The sequence below is a fragment of the Sinohyriopsis cumingii genome, chromosome 5 (assembly GCF_028554795.1).
Source record: "Sinohyriopsis cumingii isolate HCF-2022 chromosome 5, ASM2855479v2, whole genome shotgun sequence".
NCBI classification, from domain to species: Eukaryota; Metazoa; Mollusca; class Bivalvia; order Unionida; family Unionidae; genus Sinohyriopsis; species Sinohyriopsis cumingii.
The window spans coordinates 63,714,541-63,735,265 of record NC_142965.1 but is presented as its reverse complement, the minus strand read 5'-3'; the positions used below and the strand labels follow the sequence as shown (position 1 = coordinate 63,735,265).

At 35.3% G+C, this 20,725-nt stretch overlaps 3 protein-coding genes across 8 annotated transcripts in view; 2 read left to right on the top strand and 1 right to left on the bottom strand.

Annotated features, from left to right (window-relative positions):
- The window catches only part of LOC149799319 (neuroligin-4, X-linked-like), a 417,548-nt gene that overhangs the window by 392,042 nt on the left and 4,781 nt on the right, over window positions 1-20,725 (top strand). For all 4 annotated transcript variants that reach the window (XM_089958629.1, XM_089958630.1, XM_089958627.1 and 1 more), the window contains exons 2-3: window positions 15,302-15,451; window positions 16,850-17,038. In XM_089958629.1, the coding sequence (XP_089814755.1) occupies window positions 15,302-15,451; window positions 16,850-17,038 (339 nt within the window). The remainder of the gene's footprint in view (window positions 1-15,301; window positions 15,452-16,849; window positions 17,039-20,725) is intronic.
- On the top strand, window positions 4,557-6,127 carry LOC149799321 (uncharacterized). The gene is made up of 3 exons (XM_089958626.1): window positions 4,557-4,929; window positions 5,432-5,653; window positions 5,974-6,127. The coding sequence occupies exons 1-3, from the start codon at window positions 4,724-4,726 to the stop codon at window positions 6,125-6,127; spliced, it is 582 nt and encodes a 193-aa protein (XP_089814752.1). The 5' UTR covers window positions 4,557-4,723.
- On the bottom strand, window positions 6,120-11,327 carry LOC149799320 (uncharacterized). Of its 3 annotated transcripts, XM_089958625.1 has the most exons (7): window positions 10,791-11,327; window positions 10,412-10,492; window positions 7,904-8,090; window positions 7,432-7,689; window positions 6,989-7,160; window positions 6,633-6,781; window positions 6,120-6,301 (listed from the first exon to the last, which is right to left on the bottom strand). In XM_089958625.1, the coding sequence occupies exons 2-7, from the start codon at window positions 10,475-10,477 to the stop codon at window positions 6,120-6,122; spliced, it is 1,014 nt and encodes a 337-aa protein (XP_089814751.1). In that variant the 5' UTR covers window positions 10,478-10,492; window positions 10,791-11,327. The 3 variants fall into 3 exon arrangements, with proteins under 3 accessions (XP_089814751.1, XP_089814750.1, XP_089814749.1); XM_089958624.1 differs by lacking the exon at window positions 10,791-11,327 and having other exon boundaries at window positions 10,412-10,743; XM_089958623.1 differs by lacking the exons at window positions 10,412-10,492; window positions 10,791-11,327 and adding an exon at window positions 8,418-8,833.

Here is a 20,725-nt window from a genome sequence, read left to right as displayed (position 1 = left end):
CTAATAAAAGTGTCAAAATGTTATCCGGATGACTGTCACTTTGTTTGAGGAATCAGTCACGTTAATACCTGTTTTATTGATCTTTCCATTGAAGGGCATGCAAACCAGCCGATGTTATGTATCATACCGAGACGGTGTTGATTGACTTTGAATGTTTTCTTCAGAAAGCCATACAAACGATAATGAGTGTGATATTGGTCGCAATTTTATTTGTGTTCGAGGTCAAGAAAACAATTTAATGAATTATGGACATTGGTTGCAATCTGAATGTATTCTTGATATGACTGATCACAATGACTTCACGAAAGACTCACCAGATTACAATGCCAGATTGAAGCTGCTTAAATATCATTACTATCAGCACTCTTTGAAAGTATTGTCTTGTATGTTCATGATTGCGAGGAAGACGACTTATTTTACCTTTTCGCTTATTTGTACAGTTTTTCTATTTTCATTTTGATATAAATAGTGTTCCAGTATTGTAACCCACATTTTAGAATCAAAGAAATCATTTTTCCCCTCCCAGTACTGTGTTTAGTGATGCTGTACTATAACTAGCATATGTTTACCTTACAGAGGGCTACCTTGTTAATACGGGATATTGAAACCTCATTACTGGAAGACTCGCATTGTTTGAATTCTGCAATCACGTATTCAATAAGCTAAAATATAAATGGCAAATACTACCTTGTTGATCTTCACCATGTTCCAACCACGCATCTCATGGCGTTCTGTTGGCAGCTATTGCAGTCGATTCGTTGTATAAATCATATAGATGCATTTGCACAGCCTTTGTTTCGTAGTAAATATCATATCGACATTTCAATAAATGAATGCTAATACAGGTACACAAAACTAAACATTCTCAAATGATGCCAATCAGGTAGCTTGCTAATTGGTGTTTAAGTAGTTAATGACATCCGCAGTTTCTCGATATCTAAAACCTGTAGAGAAAAGAGCCATATATCGTTGATTTTAGCAGGCATCATCCAATGTATGTTTGTCTGTCCGTATGTTAATTGATGATTTCCTTTAGGCACGATAACTTCAGCTTACCATCATTTGCAGTTGCAAAACTGTTGAAGGCTTACGCTTCGGTTAAGGAAGAAGACAATGAAAATTATTCAATGTGAATAAATGTTTTCTTCGTCACGAACAGAAATGTATTTCTACCTGACAAACTTACACAAATCCTTGTGGTTTAGCTTACAGTTAGAGCAAAGAACATTTATTTTCTTGTGGAGTCCAAAGGATAAAGCTTAAAGAAACTGTTTCTGGAAGAAGACAAACGGTTGCTGTGCAATGAAAATAGTTGGATATCACAAACATATACCACATTTGTGGAACGCTTGCATCTGGAAAGTGAAAGGGGCTGGAATAAACCTTTCAGTTGTAGGGTTAACAAGTTAAAAGGTTACGACTAATATAAGTAAGAAAAGAAAACTGTGTATCCCCACAATGTCAGTTACATTAAAAGTAGCAAAGAAGAAGCCTGTCGATATGGGATTAAAGCTCATGTATTTAAGACTGGAAGCTTAAAGCGGTGTCTGCAATAACATCAGTGTTTGACCATGCACCTTCATCAAAGTTTATGGATGACATAAACATTGTGTCAGTAAGAAACCTACAGGATTCTGGGGTTAAATGTTTGTAGATTAAGTTTATTGGCAATAAAATAAAATATATTTTGGAGTTTGCTTTGTATCCTAATAAATGTAGAATAAGCGCCATTGGTATATATCTCTCCAATGTAAGATTTATTAGATTATATATATACAAACTATTGATTGACCCAACTTTAATACACTGTAAGTCGGTGTTGGGAGATATTGTTCAGCCAGAATATTTAGCCAGTTGCTAGGAGCAAACGCCACAGAGTTGATGCGATTTCGTGATTTCATGGTTTCATTTCGTAGTGAGTTCAGGCCAGAGCCGCTTAAGTGTCGATGGAGCCAAGTAGTCCTTATTAAAATCTAACTGGGTGGATTGAATGCGTGTATCCATGTGAAGTGTTTATAATAGGGACTGATAAATAGTACAATGGAATAATTTGGAAGGGACTGTTCCGTTATCGCCATATACCTTTAATGTGGATATGATGGTAAATATGGTGTAACGTTACATGCGAAATGAGGCTTAAAATCATTATTCGACCGACTTAGCGCAGAGTAGGATAAATAGTTCCCTGTATTTGTTGTTTGAGTTGTATATTTGTACGGAGTGAAATGCTGGTCCTACGTTATGGAAATGTAATAAGGATAAACCACGCAGTTGTGAGATTTGGCATGCAGTTGTGTTGTAAGTGTGTAATTTTGATATTTAGTGCTCATGCATTGATTGGAGGAAAATTATGTATAGTCTGAATGCATTGGACGTTTCAGTAGACAACGAGTGTTGTCGAGAAGTCCTTGGAAATAGGAGCAATACAACTGACTTATAACAGGATTCTCGCCAGGGTTGAATTAATTCGGCAACGAGACTCCTTTGGCTTATTACATTACACTAACTTTACTTATGCCTGTACACCCTGACAAACGTTTTTAAAAAGCTTGAACTTCAAACATGGAAGAAGCCTATTGATTCGTGCAGCTAAAGATAAAATGTCAATGCCACTGTGGGCGATAAAATATGTTTTGAAGACTTAACTTTGGTACATATAAGGTCCCTTCAGCAAACGTGGTTGGTGGGTTACAATGAGGGTAATAAAAAAAACCTAGATATTTTGGGAGTTAGAGCCAGAGGACATGTTCATATTATGTATAATAAGAACACAATGCTTAATACACAGTAAGTTTAGATCAAACCAGCATCCATTACCGAAGGTCAAGATCGCTGTGATACATTGGTCCTTTTCTTCAGACGTAAACATGCCCAACTAGTTTGTACATTGAGGGCTGTAATATACGAGGCAACCGTATTATACGCACTTCAGGACACTCTTTATTTTTATTCGATGATAACGTGAGTAGTGCAATCTGAACATTCGTAAAGTATGCGCTATTTTCTTTGGATCTGAACACATTTACGTGCAATATTCCAACGAATTTTTTACACAGAGGAAATGTACGTTTGTTTTTTATTCACGGCACGTGCCACTATAATGCACTTCCTTGGGGAAATGTTTCCTTATATATACTTACAAAACGCAGCTTGCATGGATTTCCTTCATCATTGTGTGATAATTCAATTAACGGCTGAATTACTACATCGATAAGTAAATCAGTTTCGAATTGTTCAAATTTGTGGGACAGGTACGTTTTGCAAGTTTAGATTGTACATATAATGTTTCAAATTATTTTGCACTTTGTCAAATTAATGAATAGTATCGTGCGAAAATGAAGAGAATTTGATTTTCGCTAACACCCTTTTTGTGGGGATTGATACAGTTTACATTACGAGCTGGGTGGGTGGGTGTTCTATATTAAAATATATAAGGCTCCTACAGCCTTTCAGAGTGTGGCGTCATTAATAAGATATTTTAATAACTGCGGGTTGACTTGTAAGAATGTGGCTGCTGTTTTGACTATTTATACATTCGGGCTTGAATTTTGTGTGCTTTGGCATGTCTGAAGTCTTATTGCATCAGAAGACGCTGCTGATTTATTCCGCCTCAGTCACGGCTAATTAATGTCTGATTTATCCATCGTTCTCAGACATAATTTTGACTGTAATGAATGTTAAACTAGCTACTTAAACAATTTAATTAATAATACGTAATTAAGAGATTATGTTGACTCAGCTGTAATGCACTTATATAATGTGTGACACACACACACACACACACACACACACACACATATATATATATATATATATATATATATATATATATATATATATATATATTGCAGATACTGATTGACTCAGCTGGAATACGCTTGCTGTATATATTGTAACTATTGATTGACTCACCTGTGACATACTTTTAATATATATTGCTACTTTTGTTTCGCTAAACCGTAAAGAATGGAGACAGTATAGTTTATTTGTACTGCTGCTTTATTTCATAGTTACATGGAAACGACACAGTTACATTTTATACGTAACGGCCGCAGCCTTTAATCTACCATCATGTGCGTTGAACAATGCGTTGTAACGATACCACGGCCACGAAACAATAAATCAATGGCCGAATACTGCGTTGATTAGGTTCAATCGTTCGCTCATTCCTCAATAGTATTACACCTGATCCAAAAGTAACAAAATCAATTTTGGAAACGTCGAAGCATATTGTTAAAATGGCGTTGCTTTATTGCAGGAGGTCGTGGCTTCTAGACACGGCAGAATCATACTAAAGATTTATTAAAAAGTTACCAACAGCTGCATCACATGGCACTCAGCATTAACACATTTATTTTAGGACTGCTCGGCCTAGTGTCACGATAATGTTACTGGGTGGGTCATGACATGTCTGTGGCATGATGCCCCTGTGCAAGACATCACTATAAACAGCCACACTGCATACATCGTAACGATATGTCTGAAATTATTAAAGGTAGACCTGAATGCTATATACTGCTTTCGGTAATCTTATTTAAATGGACATTTCAAGTACGCTGCGAAGACAGGACATACATTCGTTCACTGGATTGGGAGATATGACCATTTTATTATCACCAAAACGCGACTTCTACGGAAACAACCGAGCGACTTTACGTAAACAACCCCATACGCACGCGCGAGCTTGTGACGTCACAAGAAGACTCTGCAGTTGGCTAGCTACATGGCTACTCGTTGTGACAGTCAGAGCGAACATGAACCAGAATTGGAATATTCTTCCTCTTCGTTTGATGAAAGTCAAGAAGAGATTAGTGAAAAAGGAGTCGAACCTTATCGTTTTGAACCATATACAAGTGAACAGTCGGCATTAGAGGAAGAGAGGGAAGAAATTGAACGAGATGTCGGCAACAGGCTGAACAATACCGAATGGTAAGTAGGATCGGTCTTGTTTCTGTGATACTGAGGCTTATTTCTCTGATAGGTCCATTTGACTTTTTCCCCCGTTATATCATTTCATTTGTACATGTATAACATTGAACAGAAATGTGAATAAATACAATTCTTGCTTTATTTTCAATATTCGTATGAATATAGGTATATACCCTCGATTCGCACAATTATGCCTAGGCAGTCGTTTTGATATACCCTGTCATTTGTCTAGAAATATCATAAGACTTTCAAGGTGACTTGCTTGGAAGCATAAAGTTTTATCAGCTATATTTTGGCACATTTGATAATACTATTTGAATATCTCAGATGTGGAGGGATATATTAAACGAAACTCGGACTTCCTGATATGGTACACTCTTTTGGCAATATTGCTGATTCTTGCATGTGTTTTGGTTGTAATACATATTTAATTTAATAAATACTTTTTACATTAGCAAGACATGCCTGAATTAACTTGCCTGGAATTTGTATTATTATACAGGTGTCTTTGTGCACAGTGTCAAGTTATGCCCACAGCAAAGGAATCTGAGTGCTGCCATGAAATTTCTAAAACTTATAACAAAATCACTGGCTTTAATGAAGCATTGCAATGTATAACTGACCATCCTGGGTTCCCATCAGTTTGTCTGGACCGTTACGTACTCGAGACAGCATATTACCAGTACAGACAGCAATATGATCAACACATGGAAGACAGCAATGAGTAAGTACATATTATTACATAGTCAATATTTCAGAGTTAAATAACATCTTCACCCTGACACATATTTATACGATATTATTTCTGCTCATTAATTTGTAACTGTATCCTGACTTAGTTTTGAACATAAACAATTGGAAATATTAACTGCAAATATCTCAATATTAAAATGAATAATTGAATAAATTATAATTAGTATGTGTAATTGTATTTTCTTAATTTCAAGTATATATATATATATATATATATATATATATATATATATATATATATATATATATATATATATATATATATATATATAGTTTTTAATCACTTTTCAGGAGGAGGCGGTACGTGGCATATCGACAGTTTGTTCGATGGTGTTGGGGTTTCTTGGGCAAAGAAATCAGAATTCCACTGCCAGCATGTGCTGTCCACAAAATAAGACTCGCTTTCCCATCTGATACCTATGTTGGATTCAAATGGCCTAACTAGCTTTTGAATATCGAGACATGTGTGAAGACACAGCCAGCTCTTTTTCAGGACGCTGGTACTGTGCACACAGTGGAGGCGGCAGGATGTCTCTTGGCAACTGCAAGCCTGATTCTTCATTCATTTTGATGTTCTCTGCGAGTACCTCGGCCACTTCCATCAGACTATCAACATAGCCTAAAATGAATGAAATGTTATAATTAGTTGATCAATTGTTGGAAAGCATTCATTTGTTGCCCAATTCAGCTACTATATTTATACCAAAAAGGAAGAAATAAATTTCATTGGTCATATTTTGAAAATAAAATTTATCTCGAATATCAATAAACCAGAACACTGGACCTGAAGGCATTTCAACCAATTGATGGAATTTCGATAGTACTTTGTAGTTGTTGAAATGTATGACTTTGTATTCATATTTGTTAAAGAAACAGCTTCCACGATCCATTTATAATACTTCTTAAATGCTGTATAGAAAAGTCAATATAATAATAAGTGCAAAACTTACAAAAAGTATTTTCCACTTTGACTTCTTTTACAGAGTATTCCGCACATTTGTACTTCGGGAAGGTAATCTGGTAACGCAGTTGTCCATTTGATGTTGTTGCTTGTGGTTTTCGGTTGTTCTCTTCAAAATGCAATGCGGCCAAAAATGCTCTGACATGAAAACAGAAAATATATTCTGTAATGTAATTCTTCAAACATTTTTATACACCTTATTTTTTTCGAAAAAATATATTTCATGTTCTTTTACTCTACACATTGCTTCCATATTAAAATTTGCTTCATGAACTTATATCGCCTTTTTACTTATATATTTTCAAACACCTCAAACCAATTATGAAGAAAGAATGGACAAAATACCTGCAAATTGTGCCATAGTAGGAAAACCCAATAAGCTTTGGGGCAAAATGATTCAACACACTGTGGAGGCATTCCAGCTCAAAAGTTTGGTGCAGTGGTGACAGCTGTTGTATGTCCTTTGTCACTTGGCGACTGTGAACCAAATCACAAAATCTGGCAACTGCAAGAGAACCTGAGGAAGAAATTTGTTATTTACTTAATTGTTCACCTATATAATGTTAACTTGTATACGTTGACAAATCTACAAACACTTAATCTCAACCTGAACATTATTGAATAATCTTGCAGATATACTGGAGATACTATCTGGATTTCAAGGCTTTATTCTGTATCTGGCAAGTTCTGTAATTTTCAATGACAGAAATGTCCCTTTAAATTTAAATAAATATCCAACTGCCACAAACTATTGATATTCCCTGAAACAGCAGGAAATTAGGTCATACCTGGCTTAAGCCATTTCTTCTTGTTTTCACATCCCACTAGTTTATCATGTAAACATTTTGGGAAGAGGTCTCCATGTCCATCATGTATATTCTGAATATTGTTCACAATTGAACGCCACTTTTCCAGCATCTCAGATTTGTTACCATCAGGGGTTGATGCTGCCACCCAGCACATGTGATTGGTCACACTCTTGGTCCAAAATTTTAAATCATGGCATTCTTTCTTCTTGGCCAGCAAGTTTATCTTCTCCTTAAAGCCTGGTAAAAAAAAGTGACTTTTTGAACAACAAATTGGGGCAGTTTTGCTTGATTTACAATGTTTGATTTTGGTTCTATTGTCACCTGAACAATGAACAAACGGGTGATTTTATTTTCTTTACCCCCCTTTTATATATCAAGTTGTCTAAATTTGTCAAATGTTCAAGTACATAATCTCCAAATATTGCCATTAATAAAAATGAAATATATTTACCCTTAGCACAGTGCCAAATGTCATAGTAGTGGGTGCAGTCAGATAAATTCTCCTTCACCCACTTGCTGACTTGTGTGTACCTGTCTGTGATGATGGACTCAATGTGAATTCCATTCTCCTGTAAAATATCATTTGTGCGCTTAAGGCCCTCTAACTCCATATGATAACTGCTATGGACTTCATTGCTCTGTAAGAAAAACCAGATTTTGTTAATTTAAAAACCATTTAAAACTTTCGCTATAACATGCAGAGGAAACTAGAGGTAATTCACTTCCCCAATGACACGCCGAGGCAGTTGACAGTGGCTGGTAATGAATCCGCAATCATGGCATTACAAGTCCAACACTAGCTCCCAAAGCTCCCAAAATAAAACATAAATATGTTGAGGAATAATAAGTTCTTTTGAAGACTGAACAAATTATATACTTTTGCCTGACTACTTTATTATAACATTCACCATCTACCCTATTGAAATAGACCCTGTATATGATAATATATTGGTAAAGCTGATTACCTGCACAATTTCCATATTGACTACTTTCCCAGTATTGACATCCACAGTAGAATAAATTCCAAATTTGGCAGAATGACCAGGTGAGTCAGCACGACCATCTCCAACTACAACAATACCACCACCACCAAGCCTCACTTCCTCAAAGTAACTCTCTTGCTTTTGCTTCCAAAAATGTGTAATTGTTGGCTGGAGATAGTACCTTTGGTGCATATAGAAAGTGTCCATGTTGGTATGGGCCATTTTTAGGAATTCAAAAATCCTCATGGCTTGTGACGGAATGGCTCCAGCAAACAAAATAGCAGCTGAAAGCTGTAGGTTTCCAGCTGGAATGGATCCAACGAAGGGCTGGCTATTCCATGATCTTTTGTGGTTACAAAAGTCACATTTCTAGACAATATTAATGAAAGTTCCCATTCTGTGATTAATATTTCCTTGAGCTTCATTTCCACAGTTAATACACATACTAAACAGGCTTAGGAGAGCACTCTCTGCTACTAAAAACTTCTTTTCTTGATGAGTTGACCTTTATCTGTAAGAAAAATAAACATTTCTTGTATGATACGGACTTCATGTACAGCAAGGGAAATTGCAAATAAAAATAGAAATACTAAAAATTCATTATTAGTCCATGACATAAATGCTGAACTATGCTTCCTTTTCTCTCTAGGATTTTGAAATTGTTAAAACGACAGTCCCCTGTACAAGAAAACCACATCTGTTGTAAAATTAAATCATTCAGGACTGATCTTGACACATTTCATATAAATGAACCTCAATATCGAGGCCATTTTTATAATATAGCTAGATGTTGCCAATACTAAAGGTGGGCTGGTGATTGTATTACATAGGCATCATTGTACTTGCCCCTGATCCTCATTAAAGCTGCTCTGCCACGATGAATTTCATGAACTGGTAGCAGCATAGGAGGAGTCCATTGAATCGCTGAGGTTGACTGCTATTTCACTGGACTCGGATGTCGAAGAGGTATTCAAGTCATCCACAGTAACTGTTGTGTGATGTGGTTCATCCGTGTTATTAGGGTTATCAGTGTGGGTACCGCAGAACCTTACTTTGGGTTTAAACAGAACCTGTAAACCTGAGAAGAATATAAAAATATTTACTTATACTCGAACTGTATATATATATATATATATATATATATATATATTGCTGTTGGTATTATAATTGTTATGCACACATGTGGAAATTAATTAGTTATAAAAGAATATCCATTAAGTCGGATTACAGTGAGCAATGAGCTTAAAGTGATGCCTTTTTGGTATAAAGTCAGGCTTTCATACAACTAAAGGTTTGAATCAACACTGCTGGGCCACATTGTGGTCAATTTAAGATCTAGGCCATCAGTCATCTCCATTACCTTTGTCAACTTTCCTTGGTCCACTGTACTGGGTCCTAGCAGATTTTCTCTTTGGTCTGAGTGACGTCTGACAACCAGTTGTTACTATTTTCACTCTTGAGTCACAGGCATCATATGTCTGGAAAATTTTATAAAGAATCAAGTATAGCAACTGCCATGGATGACTACAGCCTAATTTCAACCAAGCAGATATCCTGCCCACCCACCCAACCTCCTTTCTACCACTGCTAGACTGTGACACTGGGTTTATAATGCAATAGAAGTTACTATATTTTCAAGTTGTGTATTTCTATATATTACTTTTATGACATTTTACCCAAAACTTTATTTAAGGAAAAATCCTTAGATAACTTAATATTCAAATAACAATCTGTCAACTTTAGGACATGCATCATTGTAGAAAAAAGTACAATAGTACCAAATCACATGGGTGGGATAATGATTTAACAGAAATGTACACATTATTTAAGTGTGTGACAATTTTGTCACATATTTGCATTAATCAAATTCAATATTTGTAGGTAAAAAAATTAATACCCAATTTTTTAAAAACATCTATTTCTTCCTGATTATTGAATGCTCTGCAGTGCTTACAATCTTGCTAAGTGAAACCTACCATATCTGGGTCAGAAAAAGCAGTTCCATTCTCTGCCTCATCTTCTGCTACTGAACTTGTAGCCATAACATCCTGTAATGTCTGAAAGATAAATTTAGCTGATGTTATACTGCCTAGCATAATACTGATGCAATTGTCATGTGAAACTTTACATGAAGAAACTATTACATACATTTATATAAAATATTTTCCACCTCACTATTACACCAATGAAACCTGTTCATACGAATGTGTGACAGCCTATTCTCTCTCTCTCTCTCTCTCTCTCACACACACACACACTCACACTCACACATGTACACTAACATGAAAAAGAATCATTCATAAAGCAATTAAATAAAAAGAAGACAATTTGCAAAAGTTAGAGATAATATATTACCCGTTCTCTCTCCCTCTTCTTGTATGCCGATCTCGGTCACTTGGGTGTCTGGCCTGAACTATTGGTTGTGGTGGGTGGGTGGCTTTCATCCACATCAGGGATGTGAGCACGCTTTGCTCGTGGCATAATGGATGGTACTGCGTCATGGAGAAGAGTAGCTTTTCTCTTTATTCCAAACGTAGCCATCAAGCTCTGATTGGGCCCAAAAGAATCGGGTTGAAAATGCTCACTACAGATTGTGGCATGTTTTGAAGGCTCTTTCCACTCCGCTCTTGTCAGCCGCACAAACCGGGACCAAAGTCCTTTATATTTAATGTCCGAAGGAAACAAGTGCAATGAAACACCATCTTTTGGTGTATTGCTACATCCACCAACGATACACCTCTTTCCCATAACCAGAAATACACGCAGTCAGAATACAATACAGAGACGCTTCACGCTTGACAACGGTACAACAATGGTTCCTTACAATGTCGGGTTCCTCTTGTGACGTCACACTGCCTGAGATCACGGAACCTGCCGAAGTTTTACTTGATTTACGGAGAATATTCATGACACGTACATTTAAAATAAATATCTCGCCATCCGTTGATCGCATAGGGTAGAAATTTTCAGATACTACATAAATAATGATATTTAATAATTTAGAGTTAAGTGATAAGGGGGTCTCAGGTCTACCTTTAAAGCCACATTACAATTCCGAAACACACACACATACACGCACACACACACAGACACAGACATGCACAAATACATGCACACTGATCCACACGCGAATTATTTAATTGCGTTGGTGTAAATTTGTGATCAGTTTGATAGCCAAATTGTAAACATCATAAAATTACTTTCATCATGTGAGTACAATGGAGCAATCGTTTACTAACCGTCTTTGCGACTCATGCGTTTGACACTTTTATCATTTCCAATGCATATCGCTGCAGGTGAGTTGGCATCGCTACTACCTTTTTAGTGCGTGCGTTGATCATGACCCCCCCCCCATCTTTTAATCAAACGATCGTAGACGATTCCGGGATATTGTGTCTCGGTAGATGCTGAAACGTCGATGAAACTAATACCATTCTAATCTATTTGTAGCTTATAAAAAAACCTTTTGTGAAATGCAATGCGTTCCCATGTAATATTGATAAACGGAAAGTAATTTCCTACACGTGTCAAGAATAGCGAACATCAGGTTCTGAAGCTCATTAGTCTTAAAAGATATTGACAGAGTAAGACCAGTCTGTATGGAATGAATCAGTGGGATCAGCATGTGCAGATCAAGACATACACGTATGAACTGATGCGAAGCACAGTCTAAAAACAAGAAAAATAATTAAATGTGGTCGTGTCCTGTCGTGAATCTACGTCTCAAATATTATGACACCGCTTTCTTAACGGTATGATATCTTCAGTACGTTGTATGCAGAGTGCACGAAAATAATCATGGAGATATGTATGCAATGATACATATCGAGAAACATTTTCAGAAAATATATAAATCTGGGTTGGAATAATATTTTGTTAATAACTAAGTGAAATGACAAATGCACAATATGTTCAGAAATTAAAATGTTTTAACCACATGTATACCGTACTGTTAGATTTTTTGTTGTAGCTTGCAAGTTGGCTAATTTTGGTTGTCTCCTTCCTCAGCATGTATGGCAAAACAAAATCAACAGTGACTATCAGTATTATCCAAGGTTAACTTTTCGTCTCTTTCGTACTAGCGTATAAACTAAGTAATACTTTTACAACTATATGGTCTTAAATGAAGTAAGAGAAAGAAGCGAAACCAACACGTTTATTAAAATCAATAAATAACTGTATTTATCTTTATTACATGTAACTTTCATCCATATCGTAATCAGTGCGACAGGTGTATGCATGTTGTTATAATATTTATTATAATAGAAATACTCGTTATAGTAGTAACGAAACATCTTCATCCTCTTTTACCTCTGCTTCTTCTTCTACTTGTACTTCTTCTTCTTCTTTTTCTTCTTCTTCTTCTTCTTCTTCATCTTCTTCTTCTTCTTATTATTATTATTATTAGCAGTAGTAGTAATAGTAGTAGTAGTATGGGATAAATTCCTTCTTGCCATCTAACCTAACCTTTTAATATTGATCATCAATATCTATTTTTGACAATAAATTTATGAATAATGTCAATTTTCCCTGTAACGAAGTTATGCCTTACTATTTCTTAAATGTGCAGGGCAACACTTGCGAAATGTTCTTTGATCAACATCGGTACTGTACAACGAAAAAAAAATGCAGTACAACTATCATGTGTACTCGATTCTTGTTTGCAGTCATGCGAACATCCGTCGCAATGTATGCTCACAATTAAATCTACATTGCTTGCTATAAAATGAATATCGGGTCATATTTGAATTTAGTTCAACGGTTTTCTCTATTTAGAAATCACAGTAGTTTTATTTTCGCGTTGACTTTGTATCTTGACTAAATAAATCCTCGATTTTGTGGCTTTTATAAAATCAAGAATCCTATTATCACTACCAAAAATTCAAAACTGCAAGCAATGGCTGCATGGTTTAATATTACGGTTGTATTCTGTATTATATTATTCTACTTGCAAGGTGTATTGAATGCTTTTGCATCTATGAGTTTTCTTTTCTGTTCCTGAGATAGATAGATAGATAGATAGATAGATAGATAGATAGATAGATACAGAGAGAGAGAGGGAGAGAGAGAGAGAGAGAGAGAGAGAGAGAAATGTTATGCAGTGAAGTGTTTTTTTATTTACATTGCAATTACACAGATGCATGCAGGTTAAACTGTACTTTAGCTTAAAACGGAGATATAAACACAATAGTGTTCATGTTTTATTTATTGAAATCTTTGAAACAAACATATTTTTGCACGAATTTGCAAATCAGTACGACGTTAGGATACTTTATATATATATATATATATATATATATATATATATATATATATATATATATATATATAAAGGCAAGCGTGTGAGAAAAACAGTTATCTATGATATAGCTGGGATAAGTAACAAATATGTGCAAGTTCTCATTATAGCTTTCAAATCACGAGAATGTTTCTACGGTTCCGTCTGTACCCCACCTCTCTCTCTCTCTCTCTCTCTCTCTGCATCAGTTAATGTTTAGTTATAGGAGTACAACCTGTTTTAGTATTAATTTACTTACTAACATCATAATCGTAAAATTAAAAGCATTATTCTATCGCATCTGATGCTCCCATTGACTAATCAACATTCCAATTAGCTCAAATATTTGTTACGGCTCGTCTACTCATTGCAAAAATACAAATGAAATATACGCTACCTTTTGTGTCTGAGATTTTCATTTTTCTTGTCCTCAAGTTTGTTATTTATCTTTTTGTCTCTTGCACCTCGCCGGCAACAGTGATTCGTCCTTCAAAATATGTTTATATGCATTAAAAAGATTGTATACAATGACAAAACCTAAACAAATTGTTACAAAAATGAACGAGACCTGACGTAATGTGATGTATGTAGTATGACTTACTTTTAGGCAGGGAATCTGAATGCCCAATAATGTGATTTGCCTTTAAGGTGCTATCAACAATCTAAGCGCAATTACATGCATGATGTAGTTTTTTTTTTTTTAAATAAAAATATATTTTATTGCACATTATCAATTATCGTGGGTTCGAGTCTCGACTCGGCCAAAGATGATAGGCGAGAAAGCTTGTCAGTAGCTTCTTGTTGGTTAGTGGTTCTTACCGGGGCTTTTCCCAAGTTCATCCTCCGCTATTTATACTTTCGCTATCATGCGCTAAAATGGCGTTCAACCCAAAGCAACAACAAAAACAACAACAACTGACAATTGTCATCGGAAGAATGTACACATACGTTCTTTTCCAGAAAAAATCATCTAGCTATTGAAGCCAATAATACATACAATTGGTCGAACACTCTAGACATTTCCAAGCGGTTATAGTCAAAGGAGCCCGCCACGTGGAGAAGTTACATATTCTACAATTTGTTGCCAGCAAGAAATCTTGCAGCGCAAATGGAATTTGCCTTATAGGTTTTCGCTGGAATTAATTAATTGACACGGCGTGGATACGAGCTACGTTTAATCATTTATGTCAATGATAAATGTTATTGTCAAGAGATCAGCCGCAGCTGATTATCGGCGTGTATGTATATCCATGCAATGGTTTAGACTGGATGTACTATACTTTACTCATTATTGCACTTTCCTACTTTTCATGTTTCATTTCATGTTTATACAAGTTTCTATTTTTACCATATTATTGTAATTGTACAAAGGATCGGTGGTAACTACGTGTCGACATGAATTAATTTTAAGAGAAGATATTTACCAAAATTATTATATCAACATTTTATTCTTTCTTCATATTATTTTCAATGAAAGCGTTTAAGGTATTGTAAAGATAACCGTAAAGTACGGCAAATGAGACTTTCTGGAATAACTATTGTAACATACATTAATAGTAATTTTGAACAAGTTTGATTTGAATTTCAGATTGGAACGATACAAAGCTGATGCCCGTTATGATATTCATACATGGGGAATCCTATGAAATAGGAACCGGAAATGCTTATGATGGAAGTGTCCTCGCTAGCTATGGAGGAGTCATTGTGGTCACTGTGAACTACAGACTAGGGGTATTAGGTAGGTCTGCTTAATAATTAACTTTGATGGTATTTGCTATGAAACTATATTTTATTAACTGAAAGAAATTGGCGGTTTAATATTTACGGGTTTAATTTAGATGAGATGTTAATATGTCACATATTCGTCTTGCAGTACATGTTTTAAGCGACATACATCGGAAATGTGTTGTTTGACATTATTGGTGTTAGTGTAAAGACATATTGCACATTTTGCCTCAGATTCGAAGAGGATGCGTACCTAGTAAAGGTGTCTTTATCAATAGAATGGATGGTGTGACATAGAAGATGCACAATATTCGGATGAATGAACGGAAACTATTTACATTATTCCTCTACCTTAATAATGTTTTTATTTTAAATACCATAATGGTTTTTATTGTCTTAGTCTGGCTCAATTTTAGTAAACCAGATTCATAAAAAATGAAATGTGATCCAACATCCTAGCCAAGATTGATGAAATTGGCTTTAACACATATCCGAATATAAGTTTATATTTTGGTACGTGCATGCATTTTTGTTTCTGTGTAATAATCTGTCTTTTTTTTCCTCCTGAAGGTTTGTTCTAATGAAAAGTTTTTACCAAGCATGAGAAAAAGATAGTATTATTCCGCTATTGCAATATAACCCTGATCGAAACGTTGTGTTTTGTTCAAATCAAAATGTAATATTATCCTGATCGAAACGTTTTATTTGTTCCGAACCCAGTCAGTCTACTTCAAAGGTTCAGAACATTAAATTCTGCCTCCAAACACTTTTCCAATATCAGTGTCTGTTCAAGACACATGTTCATTGATTTTTAGTAGACTGAATGTAGCAATTGTCACGACCTATGGGAAAAAATGTATGGAGCATATAATTCACTGGAGACAAGAAAGTAAGTTTTGTCAATGAACATAACAAAATATAATATTGTACAAATGGGGTTTGCTTATACATCGTTTACAGCCTAAGTACGAGTTTATTAACAAGTTATATATAAATCTTTAGCCTGGCATCATGTGAGATAAAAAAACGTTTGAGACCTGCAAATGTCACCTTAGGATTATAATGTGTAAGGTATATGTATTGACGTATAAAATTAAAACATGCCGATGCTGTTTAATTGGCAACACTAATATACAATTAAAAACAGGCTGAACAATCCTTTTCTTGCCATATGGCCATATGCATGATTGAATAATGCTGGTTTCAATGTCATTTAACATATAAAACACTTCGGAACTGCAAACAAAAGTTTATATATGTTACATATTCCAAAAAGTTTCAGGTATAAACGATCTTACTGATTGAAATCATTCAGCAATTATAATGAAATCCATTTCCCTCCGTGCATGAGTGTGTGCTTATTGTTGCCAACCTAAAGCCATTATAATGTATATGGTGTTTATTTTTGCAGGATTCTTAAGCACGGGTGATGCGTCTGCAGCTGGAAATTATGCTCTACTTGACCTTCTGGCAATTTTTTCCTGGATAAAAGACAACATTGCTGCTTTCGGTGGGGACAAGGACAGGGTCACTTTGTTTGGTCACGGTTACGGAGCAGCCCTGGTCAACATATTCCTCTTCTCTAATATGGCAAGGGACGGTAAGTTGTCTTTTTGTATGGACTTTTGCCACTCACTAAACTTTAATTTGCAAATGCGATCCATTTTAACTCAAAAGATACAAAACCTAGATAGGAATATGCTACGATTTTAAACACTAACCATTACATAGTGATACCTGTGCAAATACAATAAATCTCTGATCACAATAAGAAAAAGAAATAAAATAGCAGTTTTACTTCTGAAAAATTATAAGAAGAACGTCTAGTCAAAATGTTTAAAACATGCGTGTTTGAGACTTCGCCAATTTGAGGCTTTTTATCTTAGTTTTAATTAATCTTGGTGAAAAATTGAAAATTGTCGGTACACATTTATTTAAGTTGTAGCCAATTTTAACCCTTCGTGCTGAGAAATGTTACTGTTAAAGCTGAGTATGATTGGTTTAGGATTTTCTTAATTTACTTTAGTATTCTGTACGCAAATAAAATCTTGATCTGTAATAAAGAACCTATCAAAAGTTTGTAAAACTTTCCTACAAATTTATTAACGTCAGTTTACATTAACGCTGCAACTTTGATTCATACAGACTTGAAATGAAAGACACATGTAGTGTGTTTCTATGCAAGTAACGTGTTTGGCAAATTGCAAAACACACAGGTGCATGGTTGTCTTTGTTGAGTTAGGCATTGAATAAGGTAGTTTAAATGTGATTCATTCACTGCTCTGCCTCACCTATTACAATGTATAACTTTGCTGACATTAGAGGTTAAGTCCTATTCAGTCATCATTCTTATTGTTATAAGGTCAGTTTGTCAAATTCAGTTAGTAAGTTCTGATATCTGGGTGTGGTATTCAGCCATCATTTTTATTGTGTTATAAGACCAATATGTCGTATTCATTCATCGTGTTTAATAAGTTCTGATGTATGCGTATCGTATTCAGCAGTTATCTTTTTTTTATCAAGTTCTACTGTCTGGGTTTCGTATTCCGCCATCTTTTGTATCAAGTTGTAATGTCTGTGGGTCGTATTCAGCCATCATTGTTATCAAGTTCTGATGTCTGTGTTTCGTATTTAGCCATCATCGTTATTGTGTTTTTATGCCAGTTTGTCGTATTTAGCCAACATTATTATTAAGTTCAGATGTCCGTGTGTCGTATCCAGTCACCACTGTCATAAAGGTATAGGGTCACCGTGACGTATTCACCCATAATTGATATTAGGTTATTAGATCAGTTTGTCGTATTTGTTCATAAATGCTTTTAGGTTCCATGGTCAGTGTGCCGTATGTACCCATAATTGATATTATGTTATAAGGCCGGGTTGTCGTCTTCAGCCATCATTTCTTTTAGGTTGTAAGGCATGCGTTTCGCATTTCAGCCATCATTGCTATTAGGTTATAAGGCCCGTGTGTCGTATTTCTGCCATCATTGCTATTAGGTTCTAAGGTCAGCATGTATTTAGCCATCATTTATTTTATGTTGTAAGGCAAGCGTGTCGCATTTCAACCATCATCGCTATTAGGTTCTATGGCCAATGTGTCATCTTCAGCCATCATTATAATTTGGTCCTAAGGTCAGCATGTTCTCTTCAGCCATCAGTGTTATTAGGTTCCAAGGTCAGTACGTCGTATTCAGCCATAATTACTATTAGGTTCTAGGGTCAGTGTGTCTTATTAAGCCATCATTGTCATTAAGTTATAAGATCAGTGTGTCGTTTTTAGCCTCATTAGGATATAAGTGCGTCGTATTCTGTCATCATTGCTATTAGTTTCTAAAGTCATTGTGTCGTATTCAGTCATCATTGTTATTTGGTTCTACGGTCAGTGTATCGTATTCTGTCATCATTGATATATGGTTCTAAGGTCAGTGTGCCCTATTAAGTCATTGCTATTATGTTCTACGGTCAGTGTGTCGTATTCAGTCATCATTATTTTTAGGGTACAACGTCAATGTGTCTTATTGAGCCATTATTGTTGTAAGGTTCTAAGGTCAGTGTGTCGTATTCAGTCATCATTGCTCTTAGGGTATAAGGTCAGAGTGTCGTATTCAGTCATCATTCTTATTAGGTTATTAGGTTATTATGTCGGTGCTTTTCTCCAGTCTCATTAGGTTATAAGGTCAGTGTGTTGTATTCTGTCATCATTGCTATTAGGTTCTAAGGTCAACGTGTCTTATTCAGTCATCATTGCTATTAGATTCTAAGGTCATTGTGTCGTATTCAGTCATCATTTGTTTAAGGTTATAATCTCAGAGAGATTTTTTCAGCCATCATTGTTATTTGGTTCTAAGGTCAGTGTGTCGTATTCATTCATCATTGGTCTTAGGTTATAAGGTCAGTGTGTCTTATTCAGCCATCATTGTTATTAGGTTATACTGTCATTGTGTCGTATTCAGCCTCATTAGGTGATGAGGTCAGTGTGTCGTATTCAGTCATCATTGCTATTAAGTTCTCAGGTCAGTGTGTCGTATTCAGTCATCATTGTTATTAGGTTCTAAAGTCAATGTGTCGTATTCAGCAAAACCTCTTATTATAAAACAAGGTGTTGATATTCCCCTTCTCTTGTTAGCAGAAAAAAATCTCCGTCTTACTAACCCTTTTTTGTATTAAACAAACATTCGCATTAAACGCCGACTTATTCTCGTCAGTGTTGAATGACATATAATTGAGCATGAATACAATTTAATTAAATAATTAAGTGAACATTGGTATTATCTTTTTTCTAAATATTCTAAATATTTTGCATATGATGGAACTTGTAACTTTTAAATAGTCGGTTGTTTTATGACTAAGTTACGTTATGACTTGCATGTGTTTCCTCGATACCCTTATGTGTGTGTCGTTTAGAGGTAATGATTTTCTATATTTAGTTCCTGAAACGCAACTGTTGCATCGTTGTGGTTGCATAATCATATAAACAGTTCTTCAATTCGATTTCGTCAAATTAAGTCATATGATCCATGCGCCTTCTTGTTTAACAAAATCTTCTGATGATATTTAACGCATCATAGGAGAACTAGAATAAAACCATATTTCCATGATATTGGATATTTTATTATGTCTCTTTTTTTTCCCCACATAGTGGTCAATTGTTTATGGACCTAATGGACAACGTTCGCAGCACGTAACATTTGGAAACTAGTACAAAATATGATTCAAAATTCATTTTGCATTTGAGTGTCACCCAGTACCTGTTAGACCTATATCGATACGAAGTTATAATTTTGATATAAGGAAGAATGGAACTTAACGCCAAATATCGTGTAACTTATATTTTCATACATGTAGATCATACATGCATTTCTTGACAAGCTGGTAAAAGTTTGATTAAACTAAATTGATCATGTGTGATTCCTACTGATTCCAGTGCAGCTCATCACAAGTGTGGTAAATGTCTATTGCATTTCATTAATGCATCAATAAACCGCAAGACATTAATATTTATTCAAAGCGTGTTCATGTTAGCATTGACATAGGCACCAAGACACTAAAGTCAATTTTTAACTGCTAGCTGATTGTAATTTAAATTTCAGTCAGCCCGCACGCATAAGAAAACAATATAGTGTTTTAAATGATATGTCCTCGTTAACTTGTTCTGGCGCATTCCTTTTGAACTTTGCCTCTAACCTTTAGTTTCCGGGTGGTAACATTAGATTCAGGGTCAGATGTGGGAAGTATATCTGAACTTCGTTTTTTTTTTTTCTCATGCCGAGAACGTGTTTAAATATTT